General features: G+C 31.2%; 2 protein-coding genes across 3 annotated transcripts in view; one reads left to right on the plus strand and one right to left on the minus strand.

The window, feature by feature from the left end:
• LOC108755814 overlaps nucleotides 1–1,923 on the minus strand; it is a 9,501-nt gene extending 7,578 nt beyond the window's left edge. Inside the window, exons 1-2 of the mRNA XM_018499108.1 lie at nucleotides 1,772–1,923; nucleotides 1,118–1,210 (exon numbers count right to left, since the gene is read on the minus strand). The gene's annotated coding sequence lies outside the window, so the exon portion shown is untranslated. The remainder of the gene's footprint in view (nucleotides 1–1,117; nucleotides 1,211–1,771) is intronic.
• LOC108755767 (cilia- and flagella-associated protein 100-like) overlaps nucleotides 1–16,258 on the plus strand; it is a 31,799-nt gene extending 15,541 nt beyond the window's left edge. The window contains exons 2-8 of one of the 2 annotated variants that reach the window (XM_018499014.1): nucleotides 2,651–2,800; nucleotides 3,090–3,300; nucleotides 4,112–4,363; nucleotides 10,142–10,511; nucleotides 10,592–10,821; nucleotides 12,362–12,685; nucleotides 14,646–16,258. In XM_018499014.1, the coding sequence (XP_018354516.1) occupies nucleotides 2,655–2,800; nucleotides 3,090–3,300; nucleotides 4,112–4,363; nucleotides 10,142–10,511; nucleotides 10,592–10,821; nucleotides 12,362–12,685; nucleotides 14,646–14,954 (1,842 nt within the window). In that variant the 5' untranslated portion in view covers nucleotides 2,651–2,654 and the 3' untranslated portion in view covers nucleotides 14,955–16,258. Of the gene's footprint in view, nucleotides 1–2,574; nucleotides 2,801–3,089; nucleotides 3,301–4,111; nucleotides 4,364–10,141; nucleotides 10,512–10,591; nucleotides 10,822–12,361; nucleotides 12,686–14,645 lie in introns of those variants that run through there. The other variant, XM_018499005.1, reaches the window with a different exon arrangement.
• The last annotated feature ends 3,020 nt before the right edge of the window (nucleotides 16,259–19,278 follow it).

Below are 19,278 nucleotides of genomic sequence, written 5' to 3' on the forward strand. Positions count from 1 at the left end.
ATTTAACGCTTAAGATAAAAGTAACTTTTTAAACAGATAGCATCTTGACCTAAGTATATTGCTGTAGTTGGATGCATGTGCATAACTGGTACAGCTTGCAACCTATATAGATAAATCAAATTGCGAGATTCTACGACGTTGCTATGGCGAAATTGCATTGTTCATCCTTGTATGATAATGCAAAATCCAACTCCATTCATCCCGCCATCGTTTTTACGCTTCGTTAATTGTTTTGGATGTATTCAACAAATATTTACATAGCGGTTGGATAATTCGCTTCCTTAATACTTCTCATATTACTATTCAGAATAATATGAGAGTATTGGGATTTTATATGTATTCGATTATACCCAATAAACAAAACATCATTACTACAACGTTATTGCAAGGATCTTCAATAACGTATAGCATTTTCAAATACGTTATATTTAATGTTGTATACAACATCATAATGAATAACCTTTGACCGCAATTTGGAGGTTTCTATAGTATGATATTTTATCATAAAATAATGTTATAAATAATGTTGCGTTAAATATTGAATCAATATCTCAAAAACATTAAATTACAATATTGTACAATGTTGAAAAAGCATTACAAAAACATTTCGTGTTTGTTAAAATAACATCTTATAAATATTGCAATTCAATATTCGAGAACATTGATTTAACATTTATTGAATATCATATAAACTTCCAACAATATTAGGTGTATAAATTAATTTTTACATAAAACTAAATGAAATATTTATAAAATTACATTTCATTTTATGATGTATTAAGATGCACTTCATTTGTTTTTCATCTTGGTGCCTTTGGCTCATTATTCTAAAAATCATTTCACTAAAACACACATCAACATTTAACATTGCAACATCTTAGCAACGTTTTTTTCAACATTATGTGCTATAATTACAAAATATTCAGAGAATTTATATTATTAAAATATTTCTTAAAGGTCTTCAAAAATATTATAAGGTATTATATTTATATTATATGATTATTTATATTATAAGGTAATATTATATGATTAGATTTCTAAAATATTAGATAAAAACGTCAATGAAATTCATATAAAATTAATATTTCAAAATGTTAATCTAATGTTTCTTACTTACTGGATAGTATCTTCGATTATAGTATCCTTCAAATATTCTTTATCAATATATCATATGCTATTGCAGCTTACAAAAACTTTTGTTCTTATGTACCTAAAATATAAATAATATCGTAAATTTTAAAAAGTTTCTTTACAAAAGCCTGTCTGTCTTGATTTAACTATGTTTCTTTACAAAAAGTAATATATTTGTATGATTTTATTTGCTTTACGTGTATATTTTTTTAAATCAAAATATAAGTTTAAAATATATTTTGATAAAAGGCGAACTTGCCAAAGTATACAATATATCCTCTTCTTAACGCATTTATTTATAAAATTTCTAAGCACTTCAATATTAAATAAATACAAATTTAAATAATAAAAAATTTTAATGTTTGTTTTCACAAAAGTATAGAAACATGAAATGAAGGAAAAATATTTAAAAAATTTCTGTTATAATATTATTTAAATTTTTCTAAAACTTAATTCTAATTAAGTTTTAACTCTAAAATTTGAAAAGCTAAAAATACTTTCTCGCGCTATCAATACTTTACCTCGGACATTTTCGTCGCTTTGATTGTTATAATGCGTATGTTTCGCTCTACGCGAATTTTCTTATTTAAATTTGTAATTGATTAAAATTTATAATTCTGGAAAAAGATCGGACACTTACTTCGCAGAATATTTAGATCACTCTCGTCTTGGGACGACAACAAGTATATTAGTGCTCGTAGAAACACAAGCGAAATCGCTTACACCTATTCCCGTCGAGACATCGAAGAACAATGAAAGTGTGGTACGCGTACACCTTCCGGACACGCATCGCGGCGATTTCCCACTGAAATCATCCTTTCCTTTTGGCAAACCGCGTTGCGCATAGCTACTATGCAAGCGAGAGACATGAGATAAAAGATAAAATGGGCTTTATTAGAATGTAGACCGGATATATAGGGTATGGAAAAAAGAATTTGGAAAATGTACATTTTATAGAAAAATATTTCAGACCAAAGTTGTAGGGTTTAAAAAGATCAATTATTCATATTATCAGTTTGACCTTGAATGAGTTTTTAAGATTCAAGACCATTCAAGGATCACTATAAGACACTGTTTTATATTATCATTTAATTTACGTAATTTTCATTGCAAGATTCAAATCAATGTTGTCAAATAAATATTGTCATTGCTAGTATTTAAAGAAATTATTTTTTGATCAAATAAAATATTTTTTTAATTAAAATATTTTTTTCAGTGCACTTATTTATGACTTTTAAATAAACATAAATTTTTTTCATTGCTTACGTTCTTTTGAATATATTTATATGTACTTGGCGTTTTTTTTTTACCTTCGTAAGGTCATTTTTATAGAATATTTTTATATAAAAATTTTTTATCGGGAGATCTGTGAGACAAAAATATATACATAGCTTATTGAACGCAGCTCTATATCCAGAAGAACGCAAAGCGCATGTCAAACAAATTATATCTCTCCGTTCGATGTAATTCGATGGCTTTCATGATAGTTACTGTGAATTTTTGTGTGCTTTCAATTCAGATTAATGAAAAATAAAACGCGGAAGATGAACTTTTCTGAGTTGCGCGAAGTCGACCAAAGAATCCATCAGCTGACAGCACGCAGGAAATTACGCGTAACGCATAAGACCGGACCAACTTTTAACAGTCATGTTTATCGCAATTTTTCAAGGTTATAAAACCGTAAAAACCAAATTTTATGCCTTTTTTCCATCTCTTATGTCTATTTCTACCAAAATAGATTAACTTGATTCTTGATTTAACTTGTTTTAAGAATTAAAAAAAGATAAATAGTAAACTAAGATTAAAGTCATTAAAGTCAATCTACATTAGTAGAAATAAGCACTGTGTTTTTCTTTCATGTCTTCTTGATTTGAAATAAAATGATCGTATATTCGTGCTTTCGAGCAGAATGTGAAAGCTTCAATTTGTTGTAACGCGAAAAACTGTCAATTTCTTAGAATGCGACGTTATCGAACTAGCGGTGACAAATTCTTAAATGAAGATGAAAATGTAAGAGAGCAACAATCGCCTTTTGCTTTTCCTTCTTGTTCTCAAACCTTGTCCCATCTTCAATGGTGGAAAATGCTGAAAAAGAAAGCGATATCCAAACGCGATAGGAAAGTCTACAAGGATCGACATAAAATTTTGCAATCCCATAATATTTTACATGTAAGTTGTGCTTATTTATTATTATTGAGATCTCTGATGAGTATATTTATGTTACAATATAATATAATTTAATTTATTAAATTCTCAAAATATATATTAACCATTAGTATATAAACTTTGGTGAAAAAAATCTCATAAGATCTCATAATATTTTAAAATATTTAAATTAAGCATTTGATGAAAAATATCTAAACTTTTTTAGATTTTATAAATTTTCTTCAGAAATTATAGAAAAATGATGAAAAAACTTAAAATGTTTCAGAAATCACGTACATAAAAAATTTTGGAAAATATAGATTTTTTTAGATATTTCTGAAAAATATTCCAATTTGTATAACAATTCGGAGAAATTTCTTAAAAAGTTATGGGGAGGAATTCGGGAGACTTGACCATATAGGAGAGTTGAACCACTTCAAATATCTCATTCAAATTTCAGGCTAAGTAGTTGTCAAACCGCGACGTATGGATCATGTCATTTTGATTTCAAATTTCTCGAAAAAATGATAAATAGTTGCCAGCTTGATAACTATGCAAGTGGTACGAAAATTTGAACGAGAAATATAAAGTAATTTAACTCTTCCATATGGTCAATATGCTCACGGACTCCTCCTACTATTTATATGTATAGAAATTTTGAAGAATTATGCAAAAAATTCTAAGAAAATTTTTGATCGAAATCGTCTTTTTATTTCTAAGTTTAGTCTTTTTATCTCTAATAAAACATAGGAAAAATAAAAAAGAAAGAAACTAAAAGAAAATTTCAGTAGACATATATCATGCATTATTATGCTTTCTACAAAATTTTGCATAGGTTGAGATAGAAGCAGAAGAAGCAAAAAAACACAAAGAGTTGGATAAAATGATTGCCATGACGGATGTAGATCCACAGTATTTTACAGAATTATCCGGTAGACCTGTGAAAGAAAAGTTTTCATTGAAAGAGTATATTCAAGATATAAGAGAGATATTAAAAACAAAACTTCTTATTAGTCAAGAAAAAGATGATTGTATTCGCATCGATCAACAATTTGAGCAAGAGACACGTCGATTACGACAAATCCAGGTATAAACTTTAACGTAATTAAATTAATATTTTTTAAAAGAAATATTTATAAAATAATAACAATTACACAAGGTTACGCTTTACAAAAACAATAAGAAAGAGTGCGGCTAAAATGTGTCACCAATTCTGGCAGTGAAAGGATTAAAATAGATAGTAAATGAATCGCCTAATCTATATAATAGCTGCGCATTTAGCAAAAAAAGTAGCTTTGCTAACTGTTTTAAAATTCTTCAATACGAAGAATTGGTTTTTGCTTTTGATTCCTTATGGATCTAAATCAATCATATTAAAAAATTTTACAATAGTTGCAAAGCTGCTTTCTCTGCTGAACACAAGCATTAATAGTGTGGCTGTGCCGCACATAGGCTGCATTCGGAGAGTCGCTTTGTGTCTCATTCTATCTTTATCGTCTATTAAATGTGAAACAAGGATAGTATGACACAAATAATATTGATAGCGCACTCCCCGCAGCCATAAAAAAATCGTTTTGAATTCAGAACTTTGGAACTCTATAATTTTGGAGCCTATAACTTTGAAACGGAAAATAGAAATATATATTTGTATTCAGTTTAACGAGATTTTTCATTTAATATCTATTTTAATCCTTCCCATACAGTATTATTGCAGAAAATTTTCAAAAATGTTTCAATCTTTTACATCTACAACAATTTTTCACATGTGTAACAATTCTGAAAGGATTCTGCAATATGTCATATGAAATTTTAACAGAAATGTTTTTAAAATTTATCATAGGCAATAAATTTAAAAATATATTTAAATAGAACAAAAAATCATGATGTTAAAATGGCTCCAAAATGTTTACTAAATGTCATTTTTTTGATCAATCATTTTTTTATCACGATTCAGTTTAACGTCATTTTAATATTATTGTGACTTGTTCTACTTTAATTACGAAAAACTTTTATGTGAATAATGATATTGTGTAGAAAGCTATTAAATCGTTATTAAAAAATCATACTGCAAGTTTTCGATACTGTATGGGTTAATTTCACTGTCAGAATTAGGGACACATTCCCCATATATAGGGACTAAGTGGGCACCTTTTTTTTTAATTGCAGTTTTTAATAATAAAATAGATGATTTTAATCAAATGATTATTAGCGTTTTATAGAGTGAATTATAAGACTACAAGATGGCAATAAAAAGTTTTACAACTTTAACTCATCCACAAAAAATGATGTGATCTTGGAAATCTCAAGAATGCCGGATTGCAACTCCATTTCATTCCCAAAAAATAATGTAATTTGAAAAATAAAATCTCAAAAATTATTTTTGACTACTTCAATATAATAACGTGGCTCCTAAACTAATCAAACTTCATTAGTAAAGAAAACACGAGATGTCATCTACAATATTAGGAACTCGTAAGATATATTTTTGCCACTCAAAATTCAAATGCCAGCTTAGTCCCGGTGCTTACTTAGCCCCGGTCTCTCCTACCCATTTGGCTGTACTCTTTATTGAAATTTTTTTGTTTTATTATAAGGTGCAAAGTATTTTACTTTATGCAATCTTATGAAATATTTTCTTGCAATCGATGATACCAGAAAATTATGTAAAAAAATTATTTTGTTTTGAAAGAAAGATAACATAATCTGCATTAAAATCTTATTAAAATCATATTTCCAGCGATTTAAAGATCATCTACATATATTATTTAAATTAATTATATTACCTTCATTTATTATACCTTCAGTTATTATAAAAAATTATACTGTTTTTTTAGAATTAAAAAAATGAAAAAAAATTTTTTTAATTATCACTAGCATGAAAGCTATAAAAATGAAGTCAATATAAATTAATATAATATTAAGTGCAAAATTTTTATTTCTGGACTTTAAAAGCGCATTTTACAAATTATTATTTAAAAAAATGGTGATCATGGTATATACATACATGTATAACTCTAACATGATTTTTTTTTAAATTTAAAATAACACTCTTAATAACATTTTGTATCGATTCACAAAGGCCTTTCCCTACTTTTAATTTTTTTTAGTAGAAAAAATAGGCCAGTTCTAATTCACGGATACAATCAGCAGGTAGCGCTTGAGTCGTGTGGAGTTTAAAATCACTAGCTTTATAAATTACTATAATTGATTTAAGAAATATCGCGTCAAAATGGCGGAATAGTGCACATAGTATACAATTTCAAGCATGGTGGTTTATCTTTTAAACTGAACTTACATGTCTTCATGCACTTTTGTGGATTAAACTTCTACAACAAATAAATCCGTATTAAACTAAAAAATACATAAATCAAGCGTAAATACATAAATCATTCGTATATATTTTTGTAATTTGTTTATGAATAAACAAATTACAATTAAAAAACATTGTTAAATGAAAAGGAGCATACAGCCACACTTTAAATACCTAGCGCCTTCCCGGTCCTAGTGTTAAGATGTTGAACTACTATCCAATATACATTCAATTAAATTGAATTAATATTTCAGAATTTCTAATATTTAAAATTTAAGAAACATTAATTTACGTACTTGACGGCTTCACTTTCCCGAAAGTACGTGTATACAAATGCATAAATTTGAAATGGCTGCGTCAAAATGAATGCGAGTTTGCGGTACTTTATAAATCTAATGACTTTAGCGGAGTGTGTGGCACGGGATACTCTTACTCCATGCGCGAAGTAAGGAAGGAAGCAAGTTCGTCGCTTTGCGAAGAGTCTGAGGGAAAGAGGGTTTTGTTCTTTCTTTCTCCCACTTGCAGTCCTATCCTTACCATCTTATGCGTATCCCTTCTTCTTCTCATTGCGATTCTATACTTACCAACTTATTCGTGCTCTTTTTTCTTCCTCTCGTTGCGGTCCTATACATATATCATCCACATAGCATGCAATATCACAGTAATATTGCAATATACCAATATAATATCAGAAATATTACTGATATATTACATATTGATAACCAGCATAGTAATATTATAGCAATGTGTCGTCTTAAGTAACAGAGTAACATTATAATTAATAACGCTTTCATCATGTTTTATTAACATTAGAGACGTCATTAAGATGTTTTAAAATATCACAAAATTATACGTATACACACATAATTTTATAAATACTATTTAGTTTATTATAATTGTTTTAGTTTATTATAATATTATATAATAGTTATTGTATTAGCAACTAGTAGTATTTTTTAATTAATATCATATTAAGTAATTTTTTAAATATTAATCGGAATAATTTATATCATGGAATAACATTAAAAATATCAATTCAATAAATTCTTTACAAAATTCTCTTTAAAATGTTTTAATTTTTCCCAATAAATATCACAGAAATATTATATAATATTATAGTGATATTTTTGTGATATATCTCAATAATATTCCTGTGATTCATTTTCGCGGACATTCTTATATAACTGTGACATCTCAGTAATATTTCTTAGTAATATTTCAACGATATTTCTGCTACATTTTATTGTAATATTGCAATGGAAAAATGATATTGCTGTGATATTACTATATAGTGAGCATTTTATTTGTGTTCTCTCTCCCATCTATTGCGGTCCTAACAAGGGGATAGTGCATACTTTGCCTCCACTGAGTATTTTCAGCAGTCGGCGAGTCAGCCAAATCTCTGCATATCGGAATAACGATGGACACGAGAGTAGAGCGTTTTTTTGCCTCTATCAAGCGTTGTCGCTATCTTCATTATCTTCAGGAGAAATCTTGTAGTCACATACTGATCCCGTACTATCACATTCACCGCGTACACGGATCACCAGGCCAACGCATTTATGCATGTAACGTGTTTATATCGACGTGCCTGCCGCAATACCACGATCCGAGAACAGCGTCGCCCGACTTTGAATCTGACCATGCTCTACAAATTGGCGTCGGCCGACTCCGAATCCGACCGCGCTCCGCGAATTGGCATTGTCCATCGTGGGGCCCGTCCGCACACCGTGAGCTCTACACAGCACATACGTCTAGCTATAACATCCGTTACGAGTAAATTCCGCACACCGCTTTCATGATACACACATACATGTATACAGCATGTATTGTATTATTCTGTCACATATCTATCACACACAGACATATTTATATATTTTCACTTCGAATTATTGGCGTATTACGAATCGTGAATATTATATACATTTTTATATCTTGTGTTACTTTGATAACTCAATTCACTGTTTCTCTTGTCATACTCTTAAAACTTTCATATTTTATTAACACTCGTCTCTCTCTCTCTCTCTCTCTCTCTCTCTCTCTCTCTCTCTCTCTCTCTCTCCCCCATACAAATCTAATCTTACTCTCATTGTCAGAACAATCCGACGAGCTATTCCGCGACTAACAATTAGGGAAACTTTTTCACTCGCTGATTTTTCTCATTCTTTGGATTTTGATTCAAGACATCAAAAAGTGATTTTTTATGTCAAAAATAACTGCTCAATATTAGCCTTATAATAATAGCGCTTATACATCTCATTTTTAATAAGGAATTAAAATTCTTCGAAAATAATGCATTTCTGCCAAAAATGTTTCAAACATTTTAAACTAACATTTTTGTAAGCAGAATGATGAGAGGAATCGATTTGCGTTTAAAAATCATATAATTTCACTAAAAAAGTTTAGTTGATTATGAAATCACCTCCACAGAGGTCAAATAAAGAACGCTATTCTACATTTCTTTTAAAATCAAATAATTTTTGTTATTGTTTGAAACATTTTTGACAGAAACGCGTTATTTTCGAAGAATTTTAATTCATTATTAAAAATGAGACACCGTGTATAAGCTATGGTTAATATTGATAGTTATTTTTGGTATAAAAAATCATTTTTTGATATCTTGAACCAAAATCCAAAAGAGAAAAATCGGCGAGTGACATTTGAAAAAAGTTCCTTGTAAGATTAATGGTTGTTTATTTTAAGACATTACTTAAGATGATCGTAAAATAAGAATTATGGATGCGGCCTAAATAATGCGATGACTTTTTTTAGAGACAGTACTACGCGAAAGTGAGAATTTCAACACAGATTTCGATCCGACAGGAGGGCCGTCGTTGTAAGAAGTTATAGAATAGAAGTTATTACTTATGCAGATAGCGTTAATTCTACATTTTATATTGTGAGTTTATTCTAAAAATGTATTATAGATATACACGAGAGATGCCACACGAATTGTGAAGATGTTTTGGGTATATAATACAGTATAAAATTAGTATCAAAATCGAAGTTTAGTTACTATATTTAATACATCTTGACAATATACGAGTATGAGAAATGATATTTTACCGAGACGTTATATTAATGTTTTTAGTATATGATCACAGAGTATAAAAATAGAATATTATCCTAATATCATGTACTGAAACACTACTATCGAATTTATTACTATTATACTACTGCACTAGCAATTTTTTTCCGTAAGAACCCCTCTTATTCGAACAACGAAGTTTATATTATATGTATCACCTAATCCAAATTCAAGTTTATTGATTAAATTTTAATATATTGATCTTTTTGTATAACTTTGAAAAAATTCCTTATAATAATTCCTCTCTTATACATTTTTTTCTTTGTAATTATTTCTCTCTTATATATTTTCTTTTATCATCAATAGCAACGAAAATAATTAGTTTGAATAAGATATTTCATATACGCGCAAAAAATGTCTTCTTATCCAGTATGCACAAGAAGCACCTTATCCGACACTATATAATACTAATTTCTTAAATAAATATATTTCGATATAAATTCATACGTTCTACTATTTTGCAAAAGTATCGCTGTCGGCGATACGTAAGCGACTTCGAGGAATTCCTATCGAAAGATCACGAGAAAAGTATGCAAATGCTGAAGAAAGCGGAATGGGAAACGAAACTGACGGAAGAGATTAGTACTCAAAAGAACGAGCTTGCGAAACAATTCGGTCAGAGTAGGTTGGACATTTATGTCTTAGAAGAAAATTGGAGATTAGTAAAAATGTGCCAGATGTTCCTTTATTGCGTGTCACCTGTCGCTTGGAGAACCAAGTATGACTGGCAACAGTCTGAATCAGAAAGGAGCAGTATCGTTGATATTCCACTCTCGGTGGATCTATTTAACAGATACAAAACACTAGATGAAACCGCATCCTTGGAGAAATTGATAGGTAATTCTGGACGAAATGTTTAGCGCTTAATACTTTTCAAAATTTTTTTTCTTAATATACGAACAATCGTTTTGTGTTAGAATTATTCGAACAGGACATTACTGATGCTGGTCCGGCCGTGTTGTACTTCGATGATCCATTCGATTTAATCCGCATCTTCCGGGCAATGGAGACCCAGCATTTAAACGCACTCGTACATCTCGAATCCCTCGCCGTCCCGATGGCAGACATAACTATGACAATCACTGTGACTGAAGCGCAAATCAAACGAGAAATCAGCGAAATTACTACAACAATCAATGATTTAGAAGTTCGTACCAATTTAATTCGATCAGTTCACGTGATTTACAAATTAAACATGTTAATACATGTTGGAAAAAATACATGTTTGAAAAAAGATTCTAAGATTTTAGTGATATAACATTCAATGAAAAGAATAAAAGATTAATCAAGGTAGACTGAAAAATGAATCATGTTAAAAACAAAAATATTGGGTTGTTCGGAAAGTAATTTCGTTTTTTCCCAACAGAGGACTTAATTGTATTTTTCACAGCCAACTTCACACTTAAGCCGCATAATCATTATATATTTTGACAGCTGATATAGCAAGGCTTGCTTATGAAAAAAGTTCGATTGATTCTACGCAGTAGTTTTTGGTTGGTGCCCTATCAAATATGAAAGTGAAAAGCAGCATTTTCGGCATATTTTACTTTTTTACTATCGAAAAGGTAAAAATGCTGTTCAAGTAAGAAAAAAATTATCCGATGTGTATGGAGAAGATGTTGACAGAACGCCAGTGCCAAAACTGGTTTGCAAAATTTCGATCCGGCAATTTTGATGTTGAAGATGCACCTCGTTCTAGAAGGCCAGTTGAAGACACAATAAAGGCATTAATTGATGCAAACCGGCGAATAACAACTCGTGAGATCGCTGAGAGATTAAATTTATCGAATTCGATTGTTCATGATCATTTGAAACACGTCTAATTGAAAATCGTCTTTCATTTTCATAAGAAAAAACGAAATTACTTTCCGAACAACCTAATAATTCCCAAAACTAAATTCATTAATACAAGTGCTTACATTTATATAGAACTATACGTCTTCTTTTAATTCACTCTGGCAAAAATTTTTCTCCTACAATTCTTCATATAATATTTTATAATTTTTATATATGTATAAATTAAAAAATCTCAGAATTTTTGTATAATTTGATAACTTTTTAGAAAGTTTCTCAAAATTTTTATAATTCTAAGATATTTCTATCATTTCTGAAGGAAATTTAACAATATAAATGACTTTAAGATAGTTTTCAAAAATCTTTATAAATGTAAAATACAAAAAATTCTTAAAGATATTACGAATTATAAAAATTTGATTACCAGAGGATAAATCAATTTTTCGATGTATTTTGATTGAGTACTTATTTTTAACGAATACTTTTCAATGAATATTACATGCTTCTAAAGCATTGGATTTTTATATACACATTTCTGAAAAGTGGGGACAAACTTAAAAGGCTAATAATATTATAAGAGATCTCGTAATGGAAAAATTATTATTTTTAGAACTTTGTTCAATTATTGTTTTGCAATAAGTGTTTAAAATTCTTCAACCTTATTACCATTAACAAAAATTGATATCTATCGTCTTGTGATGTCACTCGACATGCAAATTACATATAAGTTTTTAATTTGACTATCACCTTTTTAGGTTCATTGTCATTTTTCGGAAACATTCTATATATAAAATATTTCAAATAAACTTTAATGAAATACGTTTTTCTTTTTTAAATTCTCATTATATCTTTAACATTAACAATTTAGTCTTACGAATCGAAGTATCCGATAGAATTTCATCATTGAGGCAGAAAATAGAGCAGCAAATCTCGAAGAATACGCTAATTATCTTCTCCGAGATGTTTTTCGACGTCTTGTCTGCTCTGAAGAAGTACTCTATCTTCGCGTTTTCATAGAAGATACCTATGAGAGTTGCATAGATTCGAACGACGCGAATCTTGATGGTTTTTCGATGATGAAATGGATTGAAAAAATGCACGAGGAGCTTAATCTCCAGCTGGATAATCTGCCACGTGAAATTGTTCGTGCTTGTGAGCGGGAAGGATTCCGTCAAGAGATGAAGGTTATAAAGCAAGCGGAGGACGCTGCAAGAAAGGTAAATTTTTACTTGTAAATACGAAAACAGTCTTAAGAGATTAATCTCAGGGGAACTCCTAAAATTATATGATTTTCAAAAATAAATTAAAACAAAAATTACGTTTATATGATTAAAAAAATATTTTTATACGATTTAAAACGAAAATATTACACCGATGTGAATGAAACTTGATGTATGCTTATTGCACTTAGAACTACAAGAATATCGTCTTTCTCTCTTTCCCCCTCTGAGACTTCATTAAATATGGCACCTCTAAGAATTACATAGAAATCGCGAGAAATTCTGTAGAGTTCTGTGAGATAATAATTTTTGATAGAGAATTAAAGCTGCTATTACTTGGATTGTTATTAATTACATCATATATGTTTCTGATTTTTAATATAATTTTTTGATAACTTTGTTCACTCCGACATAGTTATAAGTTATATTTTGTGATATATTTATTTTATATTATATATGTAACATCGCTAAGAAAGACCTTTAAGTTCAAGTTCAAAACACATTTGTCTTTATGTAATAAGTTAAATTTTATTATCTTGATTAAAATATTGCTCATTTGTCTTTTATTGTTATTATTGTATATTATGAGCTAAATAGTTTACTTGTTATTTTGCGATTAAGTATATAGCCTTGAATTTAATATCTTAAACAACGATTATACGTAGGTTGCTGGAAAAGTTTCTGCAATCTAGTACTTCCAGTGGCGCCAACGTTCTGCTACTATCATATCCGTAAAATTAGACGTTTTTAACCTATAATTCAATTGACAGTTTGTATCCAAGCCAACTAGTTTTGTTTGTATAGTATTTTAAAAGAAGTTATTTCGTAAGAAAATGGAAATTTCGCGTGAAAATTTTCGGGCAATGACTTTTTACGATTACAAATGTAATCTAACTCCGAAACAATGCATCGATCGACTTCATTTGACTTTTGGGGATGAAACACTATCCAATAGGACTGTTTATAATTGGTTTGCCGAATTCCAGCGTGGACATACCTTTCTTAGTGATGAATTCCGTGAAGGTCGTCCATCCACGTTTGTTGTTGTCACTAATGTTGATGCTGTGCGTAAAATAATTGAGCGAGACCGGCATATAACATACCGCGAGATTCAGGTATCCTTAGGTATTGACATGAAAGCAATATATACGATTTTGCATGATCACTTGAGCGTACGGAAACTTTGCAGTCGTTGGATCCCACACAATTTGACCGAAGCTCAAAAACAGGCTCGTGTTAAATGGAGCAAAGAAATGCTCAGGAAATTCAATCGAGGTCGGTCAAATTTGGTCTACAACATCGTTACTGAGGACGAAATGGCTCTATTCGTATGAGCCCGAAAGTAAACAACAATCCACTTTTTGGGTATTTTAAAATAAACCGAAACCAACAAAAGTTCGTTCACGCAGTGCTGCCAAGCAAATGATTGCTTGTTTCTTCGGTTATACCGGACATGTGACAACCGTGGCTTTAAAAGATCAAAGAACTGTAAATACTGAAATCGTCGCATCATCCTTCATCATGACAACGCCAGTTGTCACACAGCACGTCAAACCGTTGATTTTTTATCCAGTAATAATGTCGAATTGATGACTCATTGTCGTATTCACCTGATTTATCACCTAATAACTTCTTTTTGTTTCCAAACATTAAAAATAATATGCGTGGTGAGTGATTTGAGTCACCTGAAGCAGCTGTTGAAACATTTCGTACACTGATTTCTGAGGTTGCAGCCTTAGAGTGGAAAAAATGCTTCGAAAATTGGTTCGAGCGTATGCAAAAATGTATCGATCTTAAAGGCGAATACTTCGAAAAACAATAAAGCCATTTACCGAATTTTACATGTTTTTTTCATATTGTTTGCAGAAACTTTTCCAGCAGCCTACGTATTACACGAATTGTTTCATAATTTAACGCAAACAATATCTCAACTCGTAATAATTTACATGATTGTTAGTTCGAACTAATGCATCGACTATTGGATGCTCTGAAGCGCCTTATGGAACCACCTGCAAGCAAAAAACGGCCACTAATTCGGCGTTCAGTACCGATTATAACCAAGTTGAAGCCGCCATTACTTTCACCGAAACCGACGGACGAGGAAATCCAATATCTCACCTTCTTCACCGATTACTGCAGATTACGCGATGACTTCGTCACGTATCGTTCCAAGTTTCCGGATGATTTCAATTTGACTTTCCAGAGCAAGCGAGATGATAAGGAGAAAGAGGAGGAAGAGGAAACAACAGAAGAAAAGAGAAAATGAATATACTATTGAAAACGTAACAGAATCAGCACATTTATTTGAAAATTTCTCGTGCGTATATATCCGAAAGGATTCTATCAGTCTAATGCGCTACGCATTGTCGATTACTTAGCGCTATTAATAATTAATATGTATACATAAATAGGCGATTTAACGATCAATGTTGAAGCACAAGATAAAATATTCAGAGATAATAAAACACAACAAGAGGCAACTACAGCGTACAATAGAATTCGGGACGATAGTCGATATAAAAACAACAATCATGCTTGATATCTTGATTACAAAGCGCCAATTTATACATTCCTTCTTATAAACTTTATAAGAAGACTACGATATACATACACTTCACCTTCAAGTATCTCTTTGTCTTTTTACACACGAGCAACTTTTTTAAATAAAATCTCTACTACTAGAGATCACATACAGAATGGACCGAAAGTCTGGACAGTCGAATATCTTATAAAAAAAGTATTTTTGAGAAAAATGTTTCATAAGCTTGTAAAATTTGAACATCAAACGGCGAGACTTATTTGATCTCAAATGTATGGAGACGTTCTCAAAGTCAACTTTAATTTTGAAAGTAAATGTCACGTTTTTCAATTAGCTGATATCGAGATCTTTTTACTCCCTTTAATTAATAGATCAAATCTAAGCAGAATCGTAATTTATTCCTGTAAAACTTGTAAAAATTTATGACTAGTAAATGTAGTTGTAATTTTAGGTACTGTAAGACGTACCATTATTCATGAATAGCTACAATTTCTCGTAAATCTTATAGTTAGCAAAAAGTTGTGTAAAGTCTGTCTGTAAAGATACTGGATAAAGTTCTAAGCCATTTGTAAGTCAGCCACTTCCAAGTCTGACGAGAGTGCTATGAACCTTATGATTTAGTTTAGAACTTTCAGGTACCGCCAATATTATTATAACATTATTCGAGATGTTCGATCAATAGCTCAAACCTCTTAAATGTTGTTCGGAGTTATGATTTTGATAATGTTTGTCAAAATCAAGAAAGTTGTTCCTCTCATTTTCATTTTTAACATAAAAATAAAAAGAAGAGAAATAATCTGCAATGATCTTGGCCTCCAGACTTTTGGTTCATTTTGTTACACATACACACACACACACGCGCGCGCGCGCGTATGTATATATTTATAAATATGTGCGTTGCGTGTGCGCGCGCGTGTATGTATGTATAGTGTCCCAGAAAAAGTATAGGTCCTTTCACTGGCAGATTTTGTAGAACATTCTAGATGAAAAATCGTGTACAAAAATATTGAGACTATAATACTTTTTAAATTATAAACGATTAAAGTTGGCATATTGTATATGTTTTTTTCAACATAATTTTTACAATTAACTCCTTTTTTTTATCTTTTGATACTGTGTCGTAATTGTCAAACAAATATGTATCAATAATTTATTATATATGAATACATTAAAATTAAATTAATATTTATATCATTTTTTCTGATTATTTGCTATTTGCCGAATTTTATATAGGGTAAAAGCAGGGAATGTGGAATAGATTGCTAATATGGAATGGTGGCTTATTTTCTAAACAAAGCATTGCAATCTAGCATTGTAATCGCTGAAAGTTGTTGAAATTGCTACATATGAGCTCAGCAATGAGTTCAGCAAAATGTTGTGATGTTTCATCACAATAAACATTTATTTATTTTCGTTGCGTTAGAAGATTCGACATCTTTTTCTAAAAAGTGTTCTCACAAACTGAAAGTAAGTTTATTAATGTTTATATTTAGGGATGCACCGAATATCCGAAAAGTATCCAGTATCTGATATTATCCGGTTCTTTTTTACTATCCAACCGAATAGTCGGATATCATTAGTATCTGGGAATACGGTTGAAATTTTATATCATTAAATTGTTGATTTTTTATTATACAAAGGTATAGAAATAAGTATATTCATAATGCTACAACATCTTATACATTGTTGCAAAATTACAATTTTTTTCTCTACAATTTCTTTTTCTTTTTAGAAGACATTTTCTCGGAACCAGTCGGATATCCGGAAAATGTCGGATATTCAACTCGAAGAAATTGTCTTCTCGAATTACATTCTATCCGGTAATTTTACGATCCGGTGCATCGCTACTTATATTACATAGACGCTTTTAATAATGTTGCATGAACAATATTATGCAGATAAATTGTGATTTCTAACTTTTTTATTGCTACAAAAAGACTTTCTGTGTCATGTGACGACATGCCGATAATGTGAAATGAGGGTTGAGCATATAAAATAGGTTCCATATTAGCAACTTATATTAGATAAGTTAGGTTATAGGATTCCACACATTACCAGCTTATTTGCGATTATAGGTTATAGGTTCTATTCCATAATATTATCAGTTTATTTGTCAGTTTCTCCAATCATGCTATTATATTTTCTGTTACTGTACAATAAAAATGTGAACTATCATTAACTATTTTTCTTGGTTACATAAATAAATTTAGACTTCACTTATTTGTGTTACTTGTTACTGTTATTTAAATTCTACCGATACTCCATATTACATCCCATTTTAGACCTCCCATTTTCACACTTTTTACTTTTTTATTAATATTGATGTTGGACTTAAATTTTAGCGACTTTTATTTATTGGATGTTGTAGCTAATATATTCCTCAAGAGGGCAAGTCAATAAGTTGTTAGAAAAACACAGTAAAACACATTTTTTTTTGATCGATTCATTTTTATTTCTCAACATACAAGTAGTCTCCTTTCAGCTCGATACACTCGATCCAACGATTCTCTAACTTTTTCAAGCCGTTCGAATAATATGATTTGTCCAACCCTTCAAAATAAGCTTCTATTTCGACGATGAGTTGCTCTCTGGTGAGAATCTGTTTCCTCCGAACCACTTCTTCAGGTTTGGAAACAGGAAATAATCGCAGGGGGCTAAATCTGGCGAATATGCTGAATGGGGAAGCAATTCGTAGCGAAATTCGTTGAATTTGGCTACCGGGCACATGTGAATCCGTGAATCCATTGTCTTGATGGAAGAGCCAAATGGGGACGTTTTTCTTTAAAATGTTGTTCAATAAGGCTGCGTAGTAATCGCCATTGATCGTTTGCTTCGACGGAAGGTAATCGATATGAATTATACCGCGTGCATCCCAAAAAACTGTGGCCATCACCTTTCCGACCGACTTTACGGTCTTTGCCTTTTCGAAGCTGGTTCACCCGGTGAAGTTCATTGTTCATTGTTTACCTGTTCCTTCGTCTCGGGTATGAAGTAATGGTTCGTCCACAATAATGACGCAGAAATTCATCTAGATTACGTTGAAACATCTCCAAATATTGTTTTGAAATCGTCACACGGTCACGCTTATGGTCCACAGTGAGCAAACGCGGCACCCATCTTGCCGATAGCTTTTCCATATCCAATTGTTCGTGCAAAATTAAAATCACTGTACCATGTGATACTACTGTGATCAAAAAGTAAGGTGAATTTTGTTATAAAATAAAAAATCTTTATTTATTCATCCAAATCAATTTGATCCCCTTCAAAGTAATCCCCCTCCGATACAATGCACTTATGCCAACGTTTTTTCCATGCCTCGAAGCATGCCAAAAAGTCGTTTCCCGGTATAGCCTTCAAAGCGCGCAGCGATTCACGTTGAATCTCTTCAATAGATTCAAAGCGGTGTCCCCGGAGCGGTCTTTTGAGTTTGGGAAATAGCCAAAAGTCACACGGAGCTAAGTCAGGTGAATAAGGCGGTTGCGGAACGATATGAGTGGAATTTTTGGCGAAAAACTCACGAAGAATCAATGCCGTGTGAGACGGCGCATTATCGTGATGCAAAAACCAGGAATTGTCTTTCCATAAATCCGGCCTCTTCTTGCGAATAGCTTCACGCAAACGACGCATAACACTCAAATAATATTTCTTGTTGACAGTTTGGCCCGGCGGAAGGAACTCATAATGCACAACACCACGATAGTCGAAGAAAACTGTCAGCATAACCTTGATTTTTGAGCGACTTTGGCGCGATTGTTTTGGTCTTGCCTCGCCTTTAGCACGATATTCACTCGATTGGTCGGTTGTTTCCGGATCATAAGCATAGATCCAAGTCTCATCTCCCGTAATAATGCGTTCGTAGACGTCCTGATAGTCACAAATCATCTCTTTACAAACTTTAACGCGACGTTCTTTTTCGAAGAAATTGAGTGTTTTTGGCACCAAACGAGATTTTACTTTTCTAAGGCCCAAGTGATCCTTCAAAATTGTTTGAACTGAACCAAATGAAATGCCAACCATATCGACAAGGTCTCTAATTGTCAATCGACGATTT

Source organism: Trachymyrmex septentrionalis, unplaced genomic scaffold (genome assembly GCF_001594115.1).
Source record: "Trachymyrmex septentrionalis isolate Tsep2-gDNA-1 unplaced genomic scaffold, Tsep1.0 scaffold126, whole genome shotgun sequence".
Lineage (NCBI taxonomy): Eukaryota > Metazoa > Arthropoda > Insecta > Hymenoptera > Formicidae > Trachymyrmex > Trachymyrmex septentrionalis.